General features: G+C 21.2%; 9 protein-coding genes across 9 annotated transcripts in view, besides 42 other annotated features; 4 read left to right on the top strand and 5 right to left on the bottom strand.

Moving 5' to 3' along the window:
- Positions 1 to 1596: 1596 nt before the first annotated feature.
- Positions 1597 to 1631: a sequence feature (AT_rich).
- Positions 1632 to 2343: 712 nt separating this feature from the next.
- Positions 2344 to 2371: a sequence feature (AT_rich).
- A 53-nt stretch (positions 2372 to 2424) lies between these two features.
- Positions 2425 to 2478: a sequence feature (AT_rich).
- Positions 2479 to 2500: 22 nt separating this feature from the next.
- Positions 2501 to 2625: a microsatellite.
- A 212-nt stretch (positions 2626 to 2837) lies between these two features.
- EDI_167740 (protein SAND, putative) lies at positions 2838 to 4115 on the bottom strand (the record flags this gene model as incomplete). Its single annotated transcript, XM_001739849.1, has 1 exon — positions 2838 to 4115. One exon carries the CDS (start codon positions 4113 to 4115, stop codon positions 2838 to 2840), a length of 1278 nt encoding a protein of 425 aa, XP_001739901.1.
- Positions 3165 to 3205: a sequence feature (AT_rich).
- Positions 3491 to 3543: a sequence feature (AT_rich).
- Positions 4096 to 4231: a microsatellite.
- EDI_167730 (uncharacterized protein) lies at positions 4229 to 5344 on the bottom strand (the record flags this gene model as incomplete). Its single annotated transcript, XM_001739848.1, has 2 exons — positions 4229 to 4814; positions 4884 to 5344. The coding sequence occupies 2 exons, from the start codon at positions 5342 to 5344 to the stop codon at positions 4229 to 4231; spliced, it is 1047 nt and encodes a 348-aa protein (XP_001739900.1).
- Positions 4237 to 4264: a sequence feature (AT_rich).
- Positions 4497 to 4615: a sequence feature (AT_rich).
- Positions 4616 to 4735: a microsatellite.
- Positions 4816 to 4878: a sequence feature (AT_rich).
- Positions 4930 to 4950: a sequence feature (AT_rich).
- Positions 5056 to 5163: a microsatellite.
- Positions 5345 to 5358: 14 nt separating the features above from the next.
- Positions 5359 to 5427: a sequence feature (AT_rich).
- Positions 5428 to 5480: 53 nt separating this feature from the next.
- Positions 5481 to 9118, top strand: EDI_167720 (uncharacterized protein; the record flags this gene model as incomplete). Its single annotated transcript, XM_001739847.1, has 2 exons — positions 5481 to 8956; positions 9013 to 9118. The coding sequence occupies 2 exons, from the start codon at positions 5481 to 5483 to the stop codon at positions 9116 to 9118; spliced, it is 3582 nt and encodes a 1193-aa protein (XP_001739899.1).
- Positions 6410 to 6476: a sequence feature (AT_rich).
- Positions 6514 to 6594: a sequence feature (AT_rich).
- Positions 6859 to 6967: a microsatellite.
- Positions 6872 to 6936: a microsatellite.
- Positions 7268 to 7349: a sequence feature (AT_rich).
- Positions 7483 to 7560: a sequence feature (AT_rich).
- Positions 7627 to 7731: a sequence feature (AT_rich).
- Positions 7781 to 7934: a sequence feature (AT_rich).
- Positions 8161 to 8311: a microsatellite.
- Positions 8338 to 8369: a sequence feature (AT_rich).
- Positions 8492 to 8529: a sequence feature (AT_rich).
- Positions 8962 to 9023: a sequence feature (AT_rich).
- Positions 9100 to 9297: a sequence feature (AT_rich).
- Positions 9296 to 10354, top strand: EDI_167710 (protein-tyrosine phosphatase, putative; the record flags this gene model as incomplete). Its single annotated transcript, XM_001739846.1, has 1 exon — positions 9296 to 10354. One exon carries the CDS (start codon positions 9296 to 9298, stop codon positions 10352 to 10354), a length of 1059 nt encoding a protein of 352 aa, XP_001739898.1.
- Positions 10035 to 10129: a microsatellite.
- Positions 10194 to 10243: a sequence feature (AT_rich).
- Positions 10355 to 10508: a microsatellite.
- EDI_167700 (uncharacterized protein) lies at positions 10375 to 10983 on the bottom strand (the record flags this gene model as incomplete). The annotated part of the gene is made up of 1 exon (XM_001739845.1): positions 10375 to 10983. One exon carries the CDS (start codon positions 10981 to 10983, stop codon positions 10375 to 10377), a length of 609 nt encoding a protein of 202 aa, XP_001739897.1.
- Positions 10542 to 10650: a microsatellite.
- Positions 10776 to 10861: a microsatellite.
- Positions 10982 to 11063: a sequence feature (AT_rich).
- On the top strand, positions 11062 to 12700 carry EDI_167690 (uncharacterized protein; the record flags this gene model as incomplete). Its single annotated transcript, XM_001739844.1, has 2 exons — positions 11062 to 11182; positions 11235 to 12700. The coding sequence occupies 2 exons, from the start codon at positions 11062 to 11064 to the stop codon at positions 12698 to 12700; spliced, it is 1587 nt and encodes a 528-aa protein (XP_001739896.1).
- Positions 11142 to 11169: a sequence feature (AT_rich).
- Positions 11188 to 11233: a sequence feature (AT_rich).
- Positions 11269 to 11324: a sequence feature (AT_rich).
- Positions 11527 to 11562: a sequence feature (AT_rich).
- Positions 11634 to 11696: a sequence feature (AT_rich).
- Positions 11911 to 11978: a sequence feature (AT_rich).
- Positions 12701 to 13239: 539 nt separating the features above from the next.
- Positions 13240 to 13261: a sequence feature (AT_rich).
- Positions 13262 to 13581: 320 nt separating this feature from the next.
- Positions 13582 to 13763: a microsatellite.
- Positions 13764 to 13766: 3 nt separating this feature from the next.
- Positions 13767 to 13853: a sequence feature (AT_rich).
- Positions 13854 to 14136: 283 nt separating this feature from the next.
- On the top strand, positions 14137 to 16029 carry EDI_167680 (Rho guanine nucleotide exchange factor, putative; the record flags this gene model as incomplete). The annotated part of the gene is made up of 1 exon (XM_001739843.1): positions 14137 to 16029. One exon carries the CDS (start codon positions 14137 to 14139, stop codon positions 16027 to 16029), a length of 1893 nt encoding a protein of 630 aa, XP_001739895.1.
- Positions 16030 to 16069: 40 nt separating this feature from the next.
- On the bottom strand, positions 16070 to 16402 carry EDI_167670 (uncharacterized protein; the record flags this gene model as incomplete). Its single annotated transcript, XM_001739842.1, has 1 exon — positions 16070 to 16402. One exon carries the CDS (start codon positions 16400 to 16402, stop codon positions 16070 to 16072), a length of 333 nt encoding a protein of 110 aa, XP_001739894.1.
- Positions 16403 to 16476: 74 nt separating this feature from the next.
- EDI_167560 (iron-sulfur cluster assembly enzyme ISCU, mitochondrial precursor, putative) overlaps positions 16477 to 16510 on the bottom strand; it is a gene marked incomplete at both ends in the record, with an annotated part of 489 nt that continues 455 nt past the window's right edge. Inside the window, one exon of the mRNA XM_001733436.1 lies at positions 16477 to 16510. This exon is cut by the window's right edge and continues 455 nt beyond it. Within this exon, the coding sequence (XP_001733488.1) occupies positions 16477 to 16510 (34 nt within the window).

Raw genomic sequence — 16510 nt, 5'->3', positions numbered from 1 at the left:
GAGAACTAAAATTGATAAACAAATACCACGTACTAAATTAGAACCACTTTACTTTATAAATACTTTATTGTTTTGAAATCCAGAAGAAATAATAATATGAGTGTCAGTAATAAAGTAAATTAGATGGATTAATATAAACTTATAGAGAAAACTATAGAAAACACAGACTTGGCAAAGAAACTGATAAAAGTACTTACTATTCTTGAAACATTGAGAATGGTTATTATACTGCATTAAAATTACCAAGAATATTAGAAGAAACGAATAAGAAAGTAGAACTTAGCAAATAAACGAGGATTCTTTAATGCAAATGCAACTAACTCTTCATCGTTATTTGATAGAAGTATTAATAAAATGTGATAAAAGAAACATAGGTTTATAAAAAAACTTTGTGTCAGAATTATCTGATTGATAAATATGGTTTTTAACTGACAATTATCCGAGTTTAAAATTTGTAGAATGTTTTAATTCTATTGAAGTGGCTGATGTAGAGATTATAAAAGTGTTAGCACTAAAAAGTATTAAATTCTATTTAAGATTTATCATATCTGAATTTGAAACGTATAACTTTTTTTGAAGAAATAAGGACGGGATGTGGAGCTTATAATATCTTTTATTCAGTAAATCTAAAATGTACGTTAGAATAGGAACTATTTGTTTCAAACAATGTTTAAAAAAACTCCATATGTCTGTGTGAAGATTGTAGTATTAAATGAACTTTATCTTCTTACTGATGCAAATGTTTTTGTTGAAGGTTATGGTCCTGATTTATAAGACCGTTATATACTTACAAGACCTGATGTATCTGCTACTACACTTGTTCTATTCACTTGCTATCATCTCTTGTTAACTTAAGAATTAATCATAAAGTGAAAGATATGAGTTGGGAATTCTTGGTCTATTTGAAAGGAAATAAACAGTTCCTAAAAGAAACAGGAACAATTGGTCCAGATGAAAAAGAAGATTTTACTTAGATTAGGTGAGACCCATTCTCGGTTCTTCTTTAATTAAAGTACAATGTTAGAACATAATTTATCAGAAACATTTAAAAGAATTTCACAAATTTTATTAAAGAATTAGTTTTGCATCATATCATTGGTGACAATAAATAAATCTTTCTTTGGGTATTTGCTGTGAATTAATAAGAGTTATTATTCATATATTTCTTTTTATTTATTGTACTGAATTGTTTATTCATTTTCATTTAATAACCAATTGAATACTTCATTTTATTACCATTCAAAATACTAAATAATTGGACATGAATATATCTATAAAATATAGAAAAGTATCCTTAATATTTAAAATTGTTCTTGATACTTCTTTATATTTCATTGTTATATCAATTCAATTTTTTACGTTTATATAATAATTAATTAGTTTTGATGTTGTCATCAGTGTTGAATATGTTTATACAATCATTTTTAATAGTTGACAACAATCAAATGTTGATTGTTTAACAATAACGATCAAAGAATCCTATATAATAACAGCTATAGTAATTTTGATCAAATGACAATGTTTATTTTATTAGGTATTAATTTAATATTGACTTGATGATTTTAATTAATTCTGTATTTTATTAACAAGATGATCTATTTTATTATCAATAAATAAATATGAATATAATTGTATTTGTGATTATTCTCCATTTATTTCATTAATAGAGTATTTCATTGATTCTTATAACTACCATTCTCATTGAAATAAACTATAATAATAAAATAAAGAGAGAATGAATTTCATATTGAAATTCAGAGTCTTTCTTATCATAACATCTAATGATGTCTTATATTAATGAGATAATTATTGTTTAATATGAGCAAATTTCAGTATTTAATAATGATCTAATCACAAATATTTGTTATATATTGTATTTATATTCAATATCTCTTATTAATATTAAGTAATCTTTGAAATCATATATTTTCATAACTCTCAATTATTTTAGATGTTTTTTTATCAAAACAATCAGTAGCTTGATATTTTATTTCGATTTTATTAGAGATGGAAATCCTTTTAAGACAGGGTGAAGTTTTGTGATTCTGTTTCTTCTTTCATTATTTGAAAATATTCTTTGATTTTAATAACTAATTGATTGTCAGAGTATCCAGTGATGAATAAAATACACAAAAAATATTGTTTTAAGTTAAATTAATGTATTTCTAAATACTTCATTTCTTTTATTATACCATTCTCATCATCTTCTACTATTTCTGTGTTATCTTTATTATAACAAATAAATTTTGAATGATTTGATCACCAATAATTGGTATATTTATTATAAACATTTAAAACTCTAATAAATGGTTGTTTCTTTGTTCATTATTCAAAATTCTAATCAAATATATTTTTAACTTTTTAATTTATACTGTAATTCATTTGATATGAATAGTAGTATACAGTAATTAATATGGATTATTGATTTAATATAACATTTTTTGATTTAAAATGATAAATTCTTTTTTTTTAAATAATCATTTAGTTTAGAATGAATGGTTTTATTCATTTCTTTATTCGATTTTGATTATTTGTTTTTATCTTATTTAATTGTTTAACTATTTTTTGTGGAATTTATATATTATTTGGAAAGTTCTTATTTTGATGTATTTCATTTACTTATTTTAGATATTATTTCTCAATAAATATAATAACCTCCATCTAATTCAGTATTATTTATGATTACTCATTTTTTTAAATAAGACTTTTGTTTGAAAAAGAATGAAAAGATTCTATTTATGTTTTATATTATGAGGATATGATTGTTTTAATAATTTAATATCACTGATAAATATTCAAAAAGAATAAAGAAAACAAAGAAAAAGAAAGAAAAGATTTTAAGATAAATGATATTGAGTATAAGTAATATTGTCATAGTTAAACCATTTATCAAGTTGATTTAGATAATCAATAGAAGAAGGGATATCAACAATAAAGTTAAAGATTCCAATTAATAAACCATTCTGAGTTTGTTTAAAAGCAACTGTTTCAAGATCAGTAGTAAATGCACAAGTTTTAAAAAATCTTTTTGAAGAAATTAATTCATTAATATTAAATTCTTTATGTTCATAATATAATTTAGTACATAAAGATTTAATTCTTTTTTCTTGTTTTCTATCTTTATATAAATCATTTAAAGGAGATGAATAAATAAATTTATCACCAATAAAAGTATAAAATAATAAAAAATGATTTATATATAAATCAGGAACAGGAGGATTATTGAATGATGCAATTAATGTTTTATAATAATGATCTATTTCTTGATTAATATTTTCTGTAATAATTTTAACTTCAAGAAAATAATCATCAGTTTGATAAATTACAGACATTTTTAATATTCCAATATTAATAGTCCAAATTTTTAATTTTCCAGATTTACTTAATTCTGGCATTCCAACTTCACCATCACCATCATTTTCATTACCATAACTAATAATTCCATTCATATCATTTGGTGTTAATGAAAATCCTTTTTTTCCATTACAACTAATTATTTTTTTTCCATTATATAATAAAACCATAATAATATTATTTTTAATTCCAATATTTCCTTCAGTAACAATATTACTAATATTATTTCCAATAATTTCTCTAATACAACAATATTCAATTTCAATTTTACCAATCATCCCACCTATCCATGTATTAAATTGATATATTCCCATTTTAATTTCTTTTGCTTTTGTATAAATTAATTGTCTACAATCAAAAGCTTGATTTTTTTCTAAATTTTTTTCAAAAATATCTAATGGAATATAAAGATAAATAAGTTGTTCAATAAATTCATGATATCTTCTAATTTGTGAAATATTTTTATCTTTATTATTCATACTAATAAAAATAAATGGTCCACGAATATCAATAAATATTCGTTTAGTATCACCTTCAATTTCAATTTCTTTACCTTCTTCTATTGTTAATGAAATTAATGCTGAAAATGCTCCTAATAATGTTGACATTCTTGTTTCATCACCATATCTTGAAAATACAGGTTTTCCATTTTCACCAATAATAAATAATTGATTTTTATGTTGATAAAATATTTCTTCAGTAATTATTTCTTGTGCATGACTCTCAAATTTTGCTTGAAGTTTTATTTTATCATTATTCATTATTTTAATTTTTTTCAAGTTTATTTAATTTATTTTTGTATTAAAAAAAAATATATATATATATAATATATATTTATTTCTCTTTTAAATCTTTGAATTATTTATTTATCTTTTTAAAATGATTTAAAATATTGTAATAATTTAATAATCTTTTCAACATAATTTTCTCCTTCTACTTCAATTGGTGTTTTATATTGAATACAATAAAGTTGTTTAAATTCATCATAAAATATTTTAAATATTTGATGTGAAAATGTTAAATTTACTGATGGTATTGTTATTTTATCATTTAATCCATTTTTATTTAAATTAGATTTTCTAATAATACTAATTGGTATTTCATTTCCTTTACTAATTATTATAAGTGTACAAGGAATTTCCATAATATATGAATATTCTTTTAATAATAAATATAAATAATTAATAAATAAATTTCCTGTTTTAATTGTTGTAAATATTTTAGATTTAGATTTAATATTAAAATTAACTATTTTATATAATTTTTTTTCTCCTTCAATTGGTCTTTCTATTTTTTCTTCTTCTTTTTTTATATTTTTTTCTTCTTTTATTATTTCAATCATCATTATTTCATTAATTCGTTTTATTTGTTGTTTTTTTTTAATAATAATTTGTTCTTTTAAAAATGTTTGAAGTTGAATAAGTCCATTTGTTTCTTGTTTTATCTTATTATATTCTTTCCTAAATATTGATTAATATATATATGTATATATTATAATATTTTTATTAATTTTAAATATATTTACAAACTCTAATGAAATTGTATGTTCAATAGCTTTTTTCATTCCAATAAGACATTTATTAATTTTTTTTATATGTTCAATAGCTTTTCTAATTCCATCTTTTTCTTTAACTTCAATAACTGAAATTGCCATTTCATTTTGTTGAATTTGATTAAATAATACATTTGTATTAGCAATAATATTTGTTTCTTTATTCATTGAACAAAGTTTTTCATTTAATAATTTTTCTATTTCATGATTATGGTTTCTTATTTTTATTATTTCTTCTTTTTGTTTATTTATTTTTTGTCCTCTTTCTGCAACTCTTTTACTTAAACAAAAAACACAATAATTTCTTGGATTATCTAATTGTGAATGACAGCACATACAACAATTATAATATCTTGGGATAATTTCATTTGACATTATATTTTCACCTTCTTTTTTAACTTCTCCCATTATAAATTTAATATCATTTTTCTTTTCCATTGATAAGAAGAGAGATTTTTATGTTTTTTTAAGTTTATAATAAATAAAGAAGAAAAAATGTTTATTATTAATAAGTTAATAAAGAACTTCAAAAAGAATGAACTTTAAAAAGAAAAAGAAATAGAATAAAAGGAGTATGAATAGTTCTCAACATTTAATTAATAGTAAAATGTTTGATAGTAAAGAAAGTTATTCTAATAGATTAAAAATGTTTTTACAATTTATTTCAAAAGAAGGAGAATTTAATGAAAGTGAATTAAATTTTGTAAAACAAAATAGTCCTATGTATTATAAAATACTTAGTGAAGCATCAGAAAAAATTTCAAAATCAAAAAAACCAAAAGATATTGAACAAGAAGTTTTATTAAGAAGTTTTTCAGTAACAGTAGAAATATTTGGTAAAATGGCATTTAAACAAATTACAGAACAAAAATATTTTGATGTATGGAAAACATATCTTTGTATAACAACAGAAACAAAAATAAGAATTATTGCATTTGAAGGATTAGTTAAAGGAATTATATCAATGGCATTAAAAGCAGAAGAATGGAGTAATTATTTTTTTAATTGTCTTGATTTAGAATCAATAAAAAATAAAGAAGAAAGTATAATTAAAGATAATAATGGAAATAGTAGATATGAATTATCTACAAGATTTTTAGAATTATTTTTAACAAAAATAATAAGAAATGATGAAACACTTATATCAGTATTTCCATTATTTAGAAAAATTATTGAAATTTTATATGTTCAAAAAACAGAAAATACACATGTTGATGATATTGCACATGAAGAAATTTTAAAAGTTCTTAATGAATTTAAATTTTCAAATATTGTATATCTTACTAGATATAAAAATATGATTGAATATTTAGAAAAAGTAATAGAAGAAATTTGTTATAAAGTACTTTCAGGAGATCAAACAACAGAAAAATTTGTAATTAATATTACAGCATATAAAAAACTTATAGAACATTATATTATAGGACCATATTCACCAGATTTAGCAATTTATGTTGGAAAAAAAGGAGATCCAAATAATGAAAATATTATTTCAATTGAACCAAATAAATTAAAAGAATTTCAAAAAAAATTAATTAAAGGAATAGAAATAATGTTAATTAATTTAAAAGATGGAAATCAAAATAATGTAATGTCAATTATTACAGAAATTAAAAGAATATATAATTTATTTATAGAAAGATCAAGTACAATTAATTATGAATTAAAAAAATTAATTTGTTTTATTTCAAGAAGTGTTATGTGGAGAACAGAATTTGTTGAATCAACACAAAAAATAAGAAGAAGTACATTTGGAAGTTTTGAATTACAATTAACAAAAGCAGCAGATTTTGCAATTAGTTCATTATCATTATGGATTTTATTTATGAGAGATAAAAAAGAATGGGATATATTTCTTCAAAAAATGATTGCACTTTATCCAATTAAAATATTTTATAAAGAAATAAGAAAAATCTTTTTAGCAGTAACTCAAATGATTATAAATTTATATTATAAAATTAATTTTAAAGAAATTAATGAAAAAAAAATAAATAAAGATAAAAATGAAATAAATGATAATAAATTAATAATATTTCAATTAGAAAATATGAATCAAAATGATTTATTATTTTTTTGGAAAGAATTAATTCAAATAGCATGTAATGGAATTGCAATTTGTCAAAATGAAGCATTAACAGAATGGACAATAACAATTAAAAAAGTAATGGAATATTTAATTTATGCAGAAGAAATAACAGAAAAAAAAGGACCAATTAATATTCATGAAGAATTTGCACCAATTTTTATTTCAATTCTTAATGAACAAAAATATGAAAATACAATAAAAACAGCAATAAATGGATTAAATGAAATAATTATTAGACCAATAAGATATGAAAAAAGTATTTATGAAGTTTATTCAATAATTATTCAATCAATATTAAAATTTAATAATCAAATATGTATTTCAATATTTCCTACAATTAATAAAATATTTTTATATGATCTTCCACTTGAAGAATTAATTCAACCATTATTAGAAAATATGATAAAATATCAAAATAATAATTATTCAGAAGAAATTGAATTTCAAACATTAAAATTACTTTTATCTATTTCAATTTATGAAGAACAACATTATTATAAAAATAAAAATTTTGAATATATTAAATATATTAGTTTATGTTATCAAACATTTTTAAATAATTTTATAACAACTCAAATAAAAAATATAGTATTATGGAGTATTGGAGTAACTATTGTATTAAATGAAAGAAAACATAAAAATGAAAAAAATTATAAAATATTATTAGATATTATACTTCAATTTATTAAAGAACAAAAAATTCTTAATAATGAATCATTAAAAGTTATTATATTTATTACAAGACAACTTGGTGGAATTACACCATGGTATTTAGAATATATTTGTTCATTTTTAATTAAAATAATACTTGAAGAAAAAAAAGAAAATGAACAAAAAAAGATAATTTTATTTGCTATTATTGAAATTATTCAATCAAATATAATGTTTTCATTAAAATTAAACATAGAATTAATAGAATTAATTAATAAAATAATTAATATAGATATGGGAGAATTAAATGAATTAATAGAAATTATTGCATCTTTATTATTTAAATCAATGGGTCATGAAAGATTAAGTGAAAATATTAATAGTTTAAGTAAAGAAACTACATGGTGGGGAAATAGAACATCAATTATTAGTATTACACCACAACAAGGTGGAGAAATAACTGAAATTGGAATTAGAGATCCAACAGGATCATGGAGATTTTTAGTAAAACCATGGGAAATAAAAGAAATACAAAAAGAAGAAATAAAAATAAAACAACCTAAAATAGAGATTGAAGAATATAATGAATTTAAAGAAAAAACTAGTATAAAAGAGAGTATTTTATCAAAAAAATTAAATAAAAAACAATTAGAAGAATTAGAATGGAAAGAACCAATTAATAATCATGAACAACAAATTAATTTAAATGAAAAAAATTTTAATAATGTACAAAAATATATGAATGAAATTCAAAAAAATACACAAACAATAATTCTTACAGAAAATAAAGAAAAGTCTGAAATAAAAAAATGGTATGGATATATTCTTAATTCATTTTTACAATATCCAAAAAATAATGAAATTATTATTAATTCTATTAATATAACATCAAAAATTAATGAAATGATTAAAGAAATAGATTTTAATGGAATGAATCAATTAATTCCTTTAAGAATTTTTGGAAATGAAGAAGATCCATCTTATAAAGCTTTATATAATACTTTAGTAGATAAAAATAATAAATCTTCTCTTGGAATTTTTAAAACACTTCAAATTGAAAAAGAAACTACAGAAAGTAAATTAATTATTATTTGGGGAAAAGATATTAATCAATATAAACCAAAATGTATTAATGCAGAAATTATTATTCAATTAATTCCTAAAGGAAATTTAATTGTTGTTCATATTATTGATTCTATTCTTAAAAATTTAACAGGACCTCTTATTGATAATATGGTTGTAGAATCAGAAGTAATAATTTCTTTTATTAAAGAAACAGTTTTAGCAATAGAATATTCAATGGATCAAAATTTGTTTGTTTTTTAATATTTTAAAAATAATGTAAATTATAATTATTAACATAATTTAGAATTTTTAAAAGAATGAAGATAATTAAAGAAATTCAAAAAAGTAGTAAAACAGATTGTAAAATGAGCACATATTATACTAATGCATCAAATTTATTTACTTTATAAGTAAAACAAAAAAAAAATGTATTAAGAAAAACAATAAATTAAAGAAAAAATTTTTATAAAATATTATGGTTTTATGAATAAACAATATGTAAAACAATAAAAAAAAAATATGGTTTTTTATATAATATGAAAAAGAACTTAAAAATGATATTAAGTAAAAAAAAAAAAGAAATAAATATGTCTATTGAAAAGTCATGTAATTATGTAGAAGAATATTCATTTGATTGGGTTAATCAACATACTAAAATTGTTAATGATGAAGAATTTAGTTTATCTTGTGAAGGATGTAATTTAACAAAAAATAGATATAAAAATGTATTAGCAAATAATAAAAGTATTGTTCCATTAAAATCAGGAAATTATATTAATGCTAATTATATTTTTGGAGGAAGATATATTTCATGTCAAGCACCATTAACAACAACTATAGAAGATTTTTATGATATGATTTGGGAACAAGAAACACCAATTATTATTATGTTAACAAAATATGAAGAAAAAAATAGAATTAAAGCTACAAGATATTTTTCAGAAAATGGAATAGAACAAAAATATGGAAAATTTAATATTAAAGTAGGATCTATTCTTTATAATGATTTACAAACAATTAAAAGAATGGAAACACAAATTAGAGAAATAATTATTGAAAATCAAATAGAAAAAAGTAAAAGAAGTATTATTCATATTCATTATACAGGATGGCCTGATTTTGGAGTACCTAGTAATATTAAACAAATTACTGATATGCTTTTAATTAGTTTAGTTTGTAGAGGAAAAATAAAAGGAATTAAATTAAATGGACCACCAATTATTCATTGTTCTGCAGGATTAGGAAGAAGTGGTACATTTATAATATTACTTAGAATTTATGAACATCATTTTTATTCAATATTAAAAGGAGGAGGAGAATTATATTTAAATAAATATAATAATAATAAATTAATTGATATTGAATTAGAAAAAAAAATTAATAATATAAAAGAATCATTAAATGAATATGAAATAAAAAAACTTGTTGCAGAAATGGTTTTATCAATAAGAAATGAAAGAAAAGGAATGGTTCAAAGTATGGAACAATATAATTTTATTATTCAATTATTAAATGAATTTTATACTAAAATTTATCCATTTATTCCAATTAAAAAATCACATATTATTGATCAAATTGATCAATTTTTAAGTCCAACACTTAAAACTAATTTAAAACATTTTATAAAACCTTTAATTAAAAATTAAATTTTAATTTATTATTTAATTTATTTTTCTTTTTCTTTAATTTGTTTTCTAATTAAATATCTTTGTTTTGCATTTTCAATATCTTTTTTACTAACTTTAGATTTTGATAATTCTTTTAATTGATTTATATCTTTTATTTCTTGTTTTTCTCTTTCATTAATAGCAATTTGATATTGTTTCTTAAAAATTTCTTTTTTTCTTTCATATTCTTCTTTTGTTTTAATTTTTTTTTCTTGTATTTTATTTATTTGAAATTCTGGTAATAATTTATCTTTTATTATTGTATTTTGTTTTATAAGAATATTTCTATAAAATTCATTCATATCAGGTAATTGTAATTGTTGTTGTATTGGTATTTTTTCTAAATCTTTAAAATCTTTATAACTTTTACTTTCAAAACGAATTGATTTTCCTGAATAAATTCCTTTCTTTTCTTCTTCATTTAAAATTCTTTCATTTCTTTTATTTCTTGTTCTTTCTAAAAATTCTTTTCTTTTTTGTACTTTTTCAATAATTTTTGGAGTATATTTTGGTTGTTTAGTATCATTATATTCTTCATTTTGATTTATTATTTTATCAAAATCAAAATCAGGAATATCATCTAAAGAGGTGAATTGATGTTTTTTCATTATATTATAATAAAGAGTTAATTTTTATTGAAATAATAGAAGAATAAAAAAGAATAATAAAACTAATAAAATGATTAAATGATTTCACAACAAATTTCACAAACATGGCTTGATCTTTTTAATGAAGTTCCTATTTCATTATTTGAAAAATATGGTGGATTTATTATATATTTTTACATTATTTTTCAATGTGGATATGGTTTGTTTATTTAATATTTAAGAAAGAAAAACATTAATTATAATTATTTTAGGAACACATTATTTAGTAGATAGATATATTATTCCAATTTTTAATAAATATTCTATTTTATGTAATTATGTCTTTAAAACAAATTATTTTACTCCTCTTATTATTCAAATTGGAAGTTGTTTACCTGAATTATGTATTGGAATTCTTGGACTTATATTTATGAAATATTATACTACATCAACTTCACTTATTATAGGAAGTTCTTTTGAAAGTGTAGTAATAATGACTGGATTATCAATAATTTTATCTCATGATTTTATTGAAATTGCAAAAATTAATTTTATTCGTGAAGCATTAATTTTATTAATTAGTATTTTATTTTATTATATCTTTGCAAAATCTCTTAATTCACAAGATGATTTAAAATTTGGTAAAATTCTTCTTTGGTTATCAATTGGTGTTTATTTATTTTATATTCTTGCAATTTATTTAACTAATAAATTATCAAAAGAAATTATTATTTCAAATGGATTTCTTAATAATACAACTCCTTTAAATATTATTGAAAATAATGGTATTCCAAATAAATTACATTCTGAATTACAATTATTTAAATCACCTGATTATAGTAATGTTTCTTATTCATCATCTCAATGGTCTGAACATTGGACTGATTTATATTTTGATGAATTAATTATAAGAAAAGATAGATCTCCTCATTCTCCTCCACTTATATCAATTAATATTAATGATATTATTTATATTATTTCTGATAATTTAGATAATAAATTATTTGATATTTATACTATTGATCATAAACAATTTGGTTTTAGAAGTTCAAGAAGAATAGAATGGGTAGAATCTTTAAATAAAATAATTGTTTCAAATTCTTTTAATATTGATATTACTTGTAAAGATCTTTTATGTGAAAATCAAATTACTGAAAGTTTATTTAATGATTTTGTATCTAATATTTTTTATCCAATTATTAAATTATTTAAGATAACTATTCCTTTTAAATTATTTAAAGGAAGTTCTTTAATTAGTATTATATTATCTTTATCTTATTTATCAATTTTTGGTTTTATTGAAATTTTATTATCTATCAGACTTCAAAAAATTTTTAATTTACCTTCTGATGTTCTTGCTGTTAGTATTGTTTCTATCCTTGGAAATGGTATGAGACATTTTATTAATGCTTGGAATGCTGGAAGAATGAATTGTGGTAATTTAGCTATTATTCAAGGTTATTCTCAATCAATATTCATGTTATTAATTTCTTCCTCATTCCCTTGGTTAGTATTTATTTACTTAATTAAACCTGTTCTATCAATATCTTCTACTTTTTCTCCAAATGTATTAGAATTTTCTATTGGAAGTTTATTCTTTCTCATCATCATTCATCTCTTATTATCATTTAATAACACAAATGTTGCTATTGGTAAAAAATTCGGTTTTACTCTTCTTATGATCTTTATCTTCTTATTTGTTTTGGTTCTAATCCCTCCTTTTCTTTTATCCTTTTAACTAATTCAATCTTTACTTCTTGATTCTATTAACTGAACTCCTTCTTATTCTTTATTTCATCTTTTCTTTTCTCATAAATTCCTTTTCAATATCTTTCTTATTTTTCATTATCTTCATAAACTTGAATCATTTCTTATTCAACTCTTCTTTTCTCTCTTTTATTTTTTGTTTATCAATACATTAATCTCTTTGATTTCTTTTTTATTAAATCTTGCCATTCTTGTTATATCTCTTACAAACTTCTTTTCTTTACTTACTTTCTCTAATTTCTTATTTTCAAATGAGAGTTTTTTATTACTAAAAGAAATGAAATCAAATTAGAACAGTATATATAATATATGAGAATTTAGAGGAAATCTATAGCAATTAAGAAAATGAGACAAATTAAAGAAAGTGAAAATAAAATGAAAGAATTTGAGAAAGAAGTAATGATGTTAGATAAATTTCGAAGTGAATTATTATTCATTTTTATGGAGTAGTATTTATTCCTAATAAAATATGTATTGTAACAGAATATGCAAAATATGGATCAATACAAGATTTAATTAATAAAATAAAAAACACAGAAGTACCAAATAAAATAAGAATCAAATTCATGATAGATGGAGCAAAATGAATAGAATATCTTCATTCAAATGGAATACTACATCGAGATATTAAACCAGATAATTTTCTTGTTATAACACTTGATGATAATATTGGAATTAATTGTAAATTAACAGATTTTGGAAGTTCAAAAAACATTAATAAAATGATAACAAAGATTCACAAAAGAACAATTTCTATAGAACCAAAAAGGTTGCACAAAGAAATTATAAAAGATATTCGGATATAATTTATAGAGATGGAAGTTAAAATGAGATATGAGAGAAGTTAAATTCAAAGAAAAAAACGAATTGACTAAAAACTGAAAGGAACACAGAAGGTGAAAAGAGATGATAAAAGAAGAAGAGTTAGTGATAGAAGAAAATAGAAAAGTGATAAAAAAGGAAGTGGGAAGAGATAATAATAGCAGAAGAGTTAAAAAGACATAGAATGGAGGAAGAATCAAAAAATACGAAAAACGATTTAATATTAATAAGAACAAAAATAATAACATGAAAACTATTTTATTTTGTTTTTAAGGTTATAATTAATAATTCTTATAAATAATGAGTTTTATAACTACTATAGAACTGCAATGAATAGTAATTATTAAAAGATGAATTAGGAAAAAATCCTGAAATATTACGGATAATATAGTTACTATAAGAAAAATTCACTTGACACAATTTAACTAGAAAAGTTTTTTTGAAGATTTAAAAAAATTCATAAAAAAAAAGGTAGTTGAAGGTAATGACAACAGAAAACAACAAATCAGAAAATAGTTTGAATATCTTTATGGGACTAAAGTAATTATTAACCCTTTACTCATTTTGTTAGACTTAACTAAATTTATGATGGACTTATTCCCAGACCAAAAAGAGTGTGACCAAGTATTAATGGAAGTTACTAGTGATGATGTAGCAGCAACATGTGTAGAAGACTTAAAATTTATTGACTGGAAATGTATTGTTGGAAAATTAACAGTTAAACAAAGAAATATTATTGCAGCAAAAATAAAAGAAGTATCCACTGCACAAAGAAGACAAACAGAAGTACTAAAAATGACAGGTAATGTTATTAAAATGAATCTATTTAAACCACCAAAATTTGCATATTCTATGGATTATAGATATTGGACTGTAGAACAAACTTCTGCATTTATGATTAAAACAGGTGTTCCAAAGACAGCTGCATATGCAGTAAAAGATTTAGATGGTATTAAATTAGTAAACTTTGATGAAAAGAAATTAGGGTGGTTTGAAGGATTTAAAATTAAAGGAGAGGTATTAGAAAAAATTCATACAGCTGGGACTATTGCACAAAAAGAATTTGCTGCAACAGTTATTACTCGTGCAGCAAGACAATTTGAATTTAGAAAAATGAATAAATTGTATGCATATAGGACTAATGTTGCACAAGAATTATTATCTACGGAAGAAAGTTACGTTCAACAACTAAATTTAATAGTTAAATTATTTGCTGAACCAGTCATGACAAAACAATTAATTACAATGGACCAATATAAAAAAATATTTAGTGATATTCAAATGATTCTTTCTGTTAATGAACAATTTCTTCAATCATTTCAAAAAGTTATTTCTCAATGGAATAGTGAATCCAAAATTGGTGGACTCTTTATTAAATTAGCCCCATTCTTAAAAATTTATGGAGAGTATTGTAAAAATTATCCAGAAGCTTTAAAAGTATTAAAAGAACTTGGAAGTGGTCATGAATTTTTCAAATTTTATTATTCACAAATAAGAAATAATGCACCTGATGAATATAAAAATTTTGAATTAACATCATTCTTAATTACACCAATTCAAAGAATTCCAAGATATAAATTATTATTAAATGATCTTCTTAAACACACACCACAAAATCATCCAGATTTTAAAGACTTATCAAATGGATTTAATATTGTTTCTCAAGTAGCAATAAGTGTTAATGAATTTTCTAGACAACATGAATACATTGATAAAGTTAATGAATTGAGTGAAAGAATAACTGATTTACCATCTGACGTTAATTTACAACAACCAGGTAGAATTTATCAAAAAGATGGTATTGTATTAGCATTATTTAAAAAGAAATTTGTTCCTTGTCATTGTTTATTATTTTCTGATGTATGCATATTTGCACAATATAAAGAAGCTATGTTATCTAAAACATTAAGTAAGAAATTTACATACAAAACTCATTTTAATGTAATTGATATGAAGATTGAAGAAGTTAAAGAAGAAGAAATGCCCAAAACAAAAGAAGTTACAGCAGAAACTACTTTAAAAATTACTTCAGGTAAGAGTCATATTTTTATTGGATTAAGGAGTAAAGCAGATAAAGACGATTGGTTTAAAATATTTGAAATAGCTTACGAAAAAGCAGTAGAAAGAAAGAAAGTCTTTGAAGATAAAGCAATTGAAGCATCTAAACAAAAAGCTGAAGTTGCTAAAAACATGTTAGATATTAAATATCAATCATTAAGAACAACCCAAACAAGAAAATGGTCAGAAAGAGGTAAAAGTGTAGCTCAAATGAGTTGTGTAGAAAAATGGAGATTAGCTCAAGAAGCAAAACAAAGTATGGCAGAAGCAGCAGCTCATTCTAGAGTAAACAGTTCAATCGATATGACTGTATCAACTCCAGTTTATTCAAAACAACATTTATCATCTGAAAGTAATATATCAGAAAATCTTGTTCAATCAGTTTCAATTCCTTCATCTCCAAAACCAGATATTAAATGAAGACAAAATATTAAAAGAAATTTCAAAAAATGGATTTAAATTAAAGATTAATCTTTCTCTTTTTGATATTTAAGGTTGTTTCATTTTCTAATTGTTCGATCAAATCATCATCATGGGTATGTGGTAAATCAACTGGAATTACAATAATTTTCTTTGAAAGAGTATCTCTTAAAATAGTTTGAATCTTCTCTTTAGTTGCTCCATTTGCAGCAGCACAACCAACACATTTACCACTATATTGAATATATACGATAATTTCACCATTTACTCCATCCTTAACTTCATACACTTCTACATTTCCACCATCTTTTTTGACAATAGGGTCTATGTATTGTTCAAATACTTGATTTAATTTACTAATCTTTTTAACCATCGTTAATTTCTCAAAATCATTTGAGTTGCAATTAGCTTTCATCTTTTCAATTTCCATTTCAGCCCTAGTTTCTCTTAAATATCTTCAGATATATTTCTTCTCTTCATG

Source organism: Entamoeba dispar, genomic scaffold (genome assembly GCF_000209125.1).
Source record: "Entamoeba dispar SAW760 scf_1105229462485 genomic scaffold, whole genome shotgun sequence".
Lineage (NCBI taxonomy): Eukaryota > Evosea > Mastigamoebida > Endamoebidae > Entamoeba > Entamoeba dispar.
Note: the sequence above shows the minus strand (reverse complement) of the source record. Positions and strands in the feature narration are given on the sequence as shown.